The sequence below is a fragment of the Vigna umbellata genome, chromosome 4 (assembly GCF_029865625.1).
Source record: "Vigna umbellata cultivar VRB3 chromosome 4, Vumbellata_1.0, whole genome shotgun sequence".
In the NCBI taxonomy this organism is placed as follows: Eukaryota; Viridiplantae; Streptophyta; class Magnoliopsida; order Fabales; family Fabaceae; genus Vigna; species Vigna umbellata.
Window position 1 is genome coordinate 25,049,852 of NC_142168.1, and position 8,831 is coordinate 25,058,682.

General features: G+C 33.2%; 2 protein-coding genes and 1 pseudogene across 2 annotated transcripts; 1 reads left to right on the plus strand and 2 right to left on the minus strand.

The window, feature by feature from the left end:
- Nucleotides 1-440: 440 nt before the first annotated feature.
- LOC148199674 (receptor-like protein EIX2) lies at nt 441-947 on the minus strand. The gene has a single exon (XM_088112752.1). The coding sequence runs from the start codon at nt 945-947 to the stop codon at nt 441-443; it is 507 nt and encodes a 168-aa protein (XP_087968878.1).
- LOC124830337 (receptor-like protein EIX2) lies at nt 853-3,537 on the minus strand (annotated as a pseudogene).
- A 2,536-nt stretch (nt 3,538-6,073) lies between these two features.
- On the plus strand, nt 6,074-8,025 carry LOC124820889 (non-specific lipid transfer protein GPI-anchored 14-like). Its single transcript, XM_088114412.1, has 3 exons — nt 6,074-6,646; nt 7,525-7,626; nt 7,746-8,025. The coding sequence occupies exons 1-3, from the start codon at nt 6,310-6,312 to the stop codon at nt 7,940-7,942; spliced, it is 636 nt and encodes a 211-aa protein (XP_087970538.1). The 5' UTR covers nt 6,074-6,309; the 3' UTR covers nt 7,943-8,025.
- Nucleotides 8,026-8,831: the final 806 nt, after the last annotated feature.

An 8,831-nucleotide genomic window follows, 5' to 3' on the forward strand; every position in this document is an offset into this window, starting at 1 on the left:
CTTTAGGTTTCAACAGGACAAATATCAGAGAAAAAGAGAGATGAGAGAACGAGAAAGATAAGAGAGCAAACTGCGAATGAACGATGAATAGGGAAACCTCGAAACGAAATTATGTATTTTTTTCTACCAATAATGCCCTCGCCCGATGAAAAACCTATTCATTATTTTTTTTTAAACATCAGCCAATGGACAAACGCCACATGACGTTGTCAAAACTGTGTCAAGAAAACGTTGTTAAAGAAGCGTTTTCGTTAAGAGTATGTCTTGATCATTCATTGATGCATTGTAAATTCAAAACAAAATTTTACACTCAAATCATGCACTATTTCGGTTCTCCTAACATAAAAAAGCTTGTATTACCAATGAAAGCGACTAAACAGAGAGAAAACATCATACAAACTGATACAAGGTAAACCTGTTCATATTTTTATGGCTAGAAATCACCTTGTAATGTCTCTCCTGTTAGCAGCTGAAAGGAAACCCCTTGACTGAGCAAGTAACCTTCTAACCTTCAAAACTATGGTGACATAAATCACATCTTTCAAGTGGTCAATAAAATCAAAATAAGCATGCCTCCAAGTTCTGTTGAAGAAAATAGCACTGCAAACCCCCCAAAATCCTGCTGCAAATCCAACTCCCATTCCAATGTAAAACTCTGATGTTGCAAGGAAATTTCCATCAGCATGTATAACAGTAGCATTCTCAGATATCCCTTCTTTGCTTGTGCAATTATTTGTTATAGGAGGACCACAGAGCTCAGGATTTCCTGTGTAGCTAAGCGTTTCAAAGCTCTGAAGTTGGGTGCTTGTGGGAATTCTGCCAGATAAGCTGTTGTATGATAGATTCAGGAAACTGAGGAAGGACAAATCAGACAAGCTTTGAGGGATTTCACCTGAAATGTGATTTAATGAGAGATCAAGGGATTCTAACAATTTCATTTTTCCCATGTCTTTTGGTATCTCTCCAGATAGAATGTTTCTTGACAAGTTCAAAAACCGCAAAGCAGATAGCTTCGAAATTTCAGGTGGAACTGTTCCAGACAGCTTATTACTTGAAAGATCAATCATTCTCACCAGTATGAGGTTGTCTCTGTACTCTAACTCATCTCCTTTGGGAACTAACTCAAGACTTTCCTTGTAGTTGTTATAACTGAAGTCAGAGCCATATGAATAACTCAAAGGGTTGGCAAAGAAGTCATTTTCACCAGTCATTGTCTTCATCTGATCCAAACAATTTGGAATGGATCCTGACAGGCTATTATTGGCAAGATCCAGCACTATAAGGGAAGAAAGTTGACACGTCTTTTGAGTAATGCTGCCACTGAAGTTATTGGATCTTAGACGAAGAACTATTAGATATTGCATTTCCCACATCCAAGTTGGTATTGTGTCAGAAAGTTGGTTATTACCCATATCAATAAACTTCATTGTAGAGCAATTTTGCAGGGTCGAAGGAATATATTCTGAAAGGCTGTTGTCATTTAGCAACAGAGACTCAAGTTGAGACAGATACCCAATAGAGTGTGGAATTTCACCAGAAAAGCTGTTAGAACCCAAGTTCAAGTGCACCAAGGCTTGCCAATGAACCCAACACTGACCAAGATCACCAGATAAGACATTATTTGAGACATCCAGCACACTTAACTTGTTAGTAGCACTTTTCTTTCCACATAATAAGGGAGAAACCGTTCCAGAAATTGAGTTATTGGCAATATTCAGCACTTCAACATTTGCAGACACACTTGGCAATCTACCCTTGAACAAATTAGAACTCAGGTTTATGACGCTGGAATTTAGAAAGATGTTTGATACCTCTCCTCTTAACAGATTGTTTGACAGATCCAGGAATTCAAGTTGCAGACTCCAATTCCAAAACCAACTTGGAACCAAATCTGAAATACCTGCCTTAGACATTGCCAACACCTTTACAGAACACTGGTTTTTCAGCCATTCTGGAAATTTGGGCCCTATTCCAAAGGAGCTGAGTAAAACATATTCAAGCTGAAATGGAGGAACCCATCTAGAGTTAACACTGAGGAACAAGTTTGTTGAAGATAAACGCAGTTCCTTTAATTTCAGAAGTTTTACAAAATGATTCTCTTCTAGTGATCCTTCCAACAAATTTGATGAAAGGTCTAATGTCACTAAATTTGAGAGAGTTCCAAGAGTCACAGGCATATCACCAGTCAGAGAATTAGCTCCAAGGTTTAATATCTGCAGTTTTTGGAGGAACCTAAAACTCTTAGGAATGGTCCCATTCAGCCGGTTGTGAGCCAGGTTCAAAGTCCTCAAGGATGATAAGTTTGCAAATGATGCAGGAAGTGGACAAATGAAGGTATTATTACTGAGATCTAGAACTTCAAGATGCTTGAGCTGACTTAATGAAATAGGAAGTGCTCCACCGAGTTGGTTGCCATGCAAGTCTAGAATTTTTATGTTTTGAAGGCTTGACAATTGTTGTGGGATTTCTCCATGTAAAAGGTTACTGTGTAAATCGAGTTGGACAAGAGTTGTACTGAGATTGGATAGCCATGAAGGGATTTCCTGATTGAGATTATTATTTGAAAGATCAAGGACTTGGAGATATGTGAAGTTGGTTTTTCCTTTAGGTGGTCCCAAGTTATCAATTTGACAGTTCTCTAAGTGTAGTTCTGAAAGAGAAGGAAGTGCACTCAGTACTTGAAGCCAATCAGCTTCTTTGTGAAGGTCTACATAACTCAAATCAAGGTATTCCAAGGAAGAAAGCCTTGATATCCAATTAAGATTATCTATCTGAAGAGCATAATTGTAGCCAAGATTAAGGTGCTGCAGGTTTGATAGATTTCCTAGTTGGTGAGGGATTAGTCCCATGAACCCACTTAAGCTAAGGTCCAAGTATCTAAGACTCTTCATTGAGCCTAGGAAGCTTGGTATTGGAGTAAGAACAAAATAATTTGAACTCAAATCCAAACGAGTCAAAGATTTTAGTTCAAGCAGGGAAGGACTAATCTCACCACTCAATTCCCTATAGGGAGAGCTCACAGATGTGTTAAGATTGAGTTCCATGACTTGACCAGTGAAGTTGTTGCAGCGAACCCCTGCCCATGAACAACAATCTTCTTCTTCAGACCATGATGAAAGCCTGTTTGAAGGGTCTGCTAGTCCATGCTTGAAGCTGAGCAGTGCATTCTTTTCTTTCTCACTGCAACTTATGTTGAGCCCTGCTACCATGCTTTCTTTAAAGTGGAGTGTTGTCAACAAAATCAAGAGAAGAAATAGAGTTGCATATGACACTTCCATGAGGAAGTAGTAACTGAATCCAAAGTTTTCTGGTGCTTGGAATTTAGTACTAAAGGCTATATACCATAGAAAGGTTTGCAAGTGAAATTCTGTACCACTAATGTTGGTTGCAGACTTGTGTAGTGATGTATATGTCTAGAATATGAGTCATTTAAGATTAAAAAGTGTCTAACCGGGCATCCATTACTATGTACTAGTTTATTTTGTGCAAAATGTAGAGAAAGTTATGTAACTGGTGCTGATATTCAATCAAAATTGAAGTTTATTTTGATAATATGCGGATTATTGTATTTTTAAGGAACCGCATCGGGATTTGTTGTAAATTTTAGACTAGATATCCGTCGATAATCCGATCGAATAATAAGTTTACAAACAAAAATATCACTAAAATAAATTCTAATTCATGATTATAATACTATGTTAAGAAGGAAATTTTAAGTTTAACTGATATATTGTATAAAGTTTAAATTCGTTTATATATTATAAATTAGTCTTTTTTTTAAGTTGATGTGAAACTTTTAACCATAACCATGTATTATATATCAGTTTAAACAAAAGTATGAAGAACTACGTGTAAAATCCTTGAACATAACTTGTAAGAAATGTTATTAAGACAATGATTAAGACAACAGTGGACACTGCCGTAAATTATACAAGGTTTAATAGCCAATTTAGTCCTCACTTTGGTTGAAAAATCTCAATTTAGTCCCTCGTTATAAAAGTGTTTTGAATTAGTCCTAATTTTTAAAATAGTGGGTCAGATTGGTCCTTTCTGTTAAATATAAGTTAACAAAATTAATGGATGATGATGTGACACAACTTAAAGCTAACGAGGGACCAATCTAACACATCAGCTTTAAGCTGTGTCACATCATCATCGATTAATTTCGTTAACTTATATTTAACGAAAGGGACGAATCTGATCCACTATTTTAAAAGTTAGGACTAATGTAAAACACTTTTATAACGAGGGACTAAATTGAGATTTTTCAACCAAAGTGGGGACTAAATTGGCTATTAAACCATTATACAAACTTGCAATCAGTGTTCATGTCAATGTTTTATACCCTGGTTTGGTAACTTTGGATTCTACGTCAAAGAACTCGGTCTTCAACTTTTGTCCTTTTATTATGGTGGAAAGAAATCGAATTTCAAGGTACAATATTGGATATATATATATATATATATATATATATATATATATATATATATATATATATATATATATATATATATATATATATATATATATATATATATAACAACCGTTTGTTTGGTGTCTGAAAATCTCACATAATTCCAAATGCTGCGGTAGAAATTGACTTAGTGGTGCATATGTAATGGGTGCCACAAAAACTCATGTACCAACCCATTATTGCAAGTAGCATAAGTATTTTATCAGTGGAATTCTTGCATTCTCAATTTTCAACTTATAATGCTTCTTAACTCAAGTGCTTTCCATTTTGGTGAACTTCTTTTTGTTTCCAGTTATGGATTTCATGATTTTTTTTCTACATAAACTGCAACTCACCTTTTGGTGACTGGTATGAAAGCTATGCAGACAAATTATGTGCAAGCTCCACTTGCCCATTGTAGCACATTGTAGTCGATAAAGCAATGGCAATATTCCAACTACTACCACTTAATCAGTAATTTTTTATTGTGGTTTTAGATGACTTGTAAAAAGATACCAGTGATTTATATAAATAAATTAAACATCCGTTATAACTTAAAAAAATCAAATTACAAACAAATTATAAAAAGAGTTTAATGGCCATATAACATCAATGCTATTATGTTAGTGTAATCTTTAGATTATTAATTAATAAAGTTTTTCTAAATATAGTTTTAAAATGATTACCAAAAAAAATGTGATTGGATAATAATTAAAAAAAGTTTTAATAGATCCCTAGTGTGGTTTATTTTTCAAACTAACCATAATAATATTTAAGAAAAAACATTGATACGATGGACTAGGTCATTCTGGGTGTGGTGTGGGGACCAAACATGGAAAGTTGGCGAGGAATTTTGGAATCTTTATGCATGTTTTTCCTTTATTCATATTAGAAGAACAAATGTCTTCACTTTTAACTGCAAGATGTTACTTTATTTTCATTTTCTTCAGAAGTTGGTACAAGGAACAGTGAAAATAAACTATTTTCATTGTTTCTTCTATAAACACAAAACATAAAAAGAATATTTTCACCAAATAAGTTCAAATGCTTGTTCAATGTTCAACGCAACCCAGCAAGAGCAGTTCCTTTCTGTTTGTAATTGTCTAACATTTAACTTTCACGTAAAACTTTCAATTGGTTTAACAATGTTTTTGTCTATCACGTATGTATCTAACTTACATATATTTTTTTCATTTCCCATGGTTATTCTTTCTCAAATTTGATGGCAGCATTTTGTACTGGACCTTACACCTTTCATTAGCAAAGTGAACACTTAAGAGATTCTGTCAGAAATAAATATCAAGGAGGAAGTATAAAATGAAAGGCTTCAACTCTTAGTGTTGGAAAGATGTACTTGGAAGATAAAAAACATGTAAAAAATTGGCATGTGATTATTGTCCAAAAAGGCCTAATTACAGTGGACAATAAAATAAACTGGTAGTGGACAACTTGCTTATACAATATTGGAAATGATTCAGATACTAGTCTACAAGTTGGAATGCTTCTGTGAGTTCACATTGCAACCTTAGAATATTTTTTCTTCTCAGTTTCCATTTGGTGGGAATACCCATCAACCTTACACGTTTATTATCTGAGATTTTAGGTTCATGTCATATATATATATATATATAATTTCTCATATCTCTTATATTTGCAATACCCATCAACATTACAGTACAAAACCATCTGATAAATTCAATCATGAACAAGACATTTCATATGTAGTAGCACTACAACTTAACAAATTCTACCTATAACCCTGTTGTGTGTATTAATCATAAATCTTTTTTCATACCCTATAACTATAAGTCTATATAATCTGTCTCTACCCACTCATTCATTCATCTGAATTGAAAATGTATTCCAGAGCTGCACCGCCACACATGCTAGTGTTAGCAATAACATTGGTGTTGGTTATGCATGCAAAGGGGGAGTCAGCTCAAGAGAAACAGAAATGTGCAGAATCACTGACAGGGGTTGCAACGTGTCTGCCATATTTGGGTGGTGAGGGAAGAGCACCAACAGCAGATTGTTGCAGTGGTCTCACACAAGCCTTGAAGAGCAACAAGAAGTGCATCTGCGTTATTCTCAAAGACAGGGATGATCCTGACCTTGGCTTGAAGATTAATATTACAATTGCTGTTGGTCTCCCCTCTCTTTGCAAAACACCTGATAATCTCTCCCAGTGTCCTGGTATGTCCAAATCAAGCTTTCCATTTCCTTAAAGAACACAACATTACTGTGTCTTGTTCCATTTTCTATGCAATGAATTATAAAGCCTGGTTAATTAATATAATATGATTAATGGTATTATCATTCATAAGTTGACCATAATATGTCATTAAGAGGGAAAAAGGAGTTTTAAGGGTATGTTTGATTTTTCTTTTCAGACAGACTGTGAAAAATGGTGTTGGTACAGAGAGTGAGATTGAAGGAGAGCTTGAATAAGATGAATACAGAAAAAAACAAGATGAGAAAGAATTTTCTAGTTGTTATTCTTTTTTTCCAAAACGAAAAAACATTTATTTTGAAAACTATTCTAGAAAAAACTGATTTGGTGCTTAAGCTAGATTTTCTGTTGGAAGTCCCAAATTACTATAGAATTCAAAGTATATAAATCGTACAAATCATGATATTGAATTAGATTTAAAGTCGAATATCTAACCTTCTTATAATATTTGTAAGATGTTATATTAGACTTCTGGTTCTAAGAACGAAGCGAAACTCGTTATCCTGATAAAGCTAAAACAAATTCTAAAATTTCTATATTTTGAACAAAAACTGATTGCTAGGCATCAAGCCATTAATTTTCCATAAAAGAACAAAAGATTGGCATATTACACTAACTATCAATTTATAATCCTCAATTTGTATATTTCAAAGTTGCCCACTTTTCTCTTCCATAACTAGACAATGACATGTTTGAAAAAGAGAAAAAGTGTTTCTAAAAGGGTCTTTTTTTTCTCTGTGATGCTATTATTTCTGATTTTTTTTTTTCAACTCTGAAAATTAAAGATATTGGAGAGATTTGATTTATCTAAAAAAATTCTTGTTTGAAATTATTTGAGCAGCACTTCTGCACTTGGATCCTAAATCACGTGAAGCCCAAGCTTTTAATCAAAAGGGTCAGAACTCCAATGGTGACTCTGCCAGTCCTTCTCCCAGTCCCTCTGGTAGTGATCCTTTCAAAGAAATATTCGTTTTTGGATATTACTTTTGACTTTGTTGACATTTGGATTTAATGGTGTAGTATTAAAATTTGCATTTATTTATATGTTGTTTTGTTATTCAGCTAGAGCAAGTTCTGAAAATGGTAGAAACCAGGGGACTCATGAAACGGACACAGCAAAGAATGCTGCATCTTATAAAGGAAAGAGATTGTTAGAAAGATTTATTGCAAATGCAGTAGCAGGGCTTGTAATTTGGCTTTTTTGGGCTCAGTCAGATACTACCAAATATGGTGTCTATGAAAATATTGAAGATTGTTAAATTTTATGCAGAATTTTAGCAGAGTACGTTTACAACTACTACATTTATCTGTCTTTACAAACTTCACTACGAAATATAATTCTACAATAGTTGACTCAATGAGAAAGGATTCTTACTTCGTCTCCTTTGACTCTTTCTAACATTTTTTTTCTTACTTTCTCACTTCTTCCCTTTCCCTTTTCTCTTTCTTTTTCTTGAGTTTTTTTTTTTCAGCAAAAAGAGGTTTTTTCATACATTCTTTTGGTGATATTTTTTCCTTTGTCTACCTTTTTCAGCATTATTTCGACTTAAATACCCTTCTTTCTCACATATTCCTTTTATGGTTCACACTTGAAAATTTTAACACCTACCCTACACTTTCAAAATGTTAAGATAGGATTATAATTTCACAAGATAAATCCTTACAACAATTCTTAACAAATAGGCTAGTAAGTTTATTCCAAATCTTGGTCAATTAGAATTTTTTAAATATAACAGAAAAATTAACCCATTACGATGTCCTATTGGGAAGTAAAAGATTTGAGATATATATATGTATGATAGAATCATCGTCACTAAATTTTAACAATAAATCAGAAAAATTCATTCAAAATTATTTATTGATAGATATTATGATATTTTAAATTTTAAATCCTAAACTTAAATATTAAATAATAAAAATTATTAATAATAAAAAAATGTTAATAAAATATTTATTTCGATAAATTTTATTAATAAATGGAATAATCCGTTAATAATTTACCTACAGATAAATATCTATATCGTGATTTTTTTCTTCATCAATGTTATCTTGACCTCCTTATTAATGTTGTGGTTTCTGTTATTATATGTTATTATATCTTTCTCTTCTTAGTCTTTTCTTTTTCTCATTTGTCTCCCAGAAATTTAC

Excerpts from the sequence above, each read along its gene's own strand:
- LOC148199674 (XM_088112752.1), bottom strand. The coding sequence starts at position 947 with ATGGGAAAAATGAAATTGTTAGAATCCCTTGATCTCTCATTAAATCAC.
- LOC124820889 (XM_088114412.1), top strand. The coding sequence starts at position 6,310 with ATGTATTCCAGAGCTGCACCGCCACACATGCTAGTGTTAGCAATAACA. Across the intron at positions 6,647-7,524 it reads TAATCTCTCCCAGTGTCCTG|CACTTCTGCACTTGGATCCT; the intron begins GTATGTCCAAAT and ends TTATTTGAGCAG. Across the intron at positions 7,627-7,745 it reads TCCTTCTCCCAGTCCCTCTG|CTAGAGCAAGTTCTGAAAAT; the intron begins GTAGTGATCCTT and ends TTTGTTATTCAG.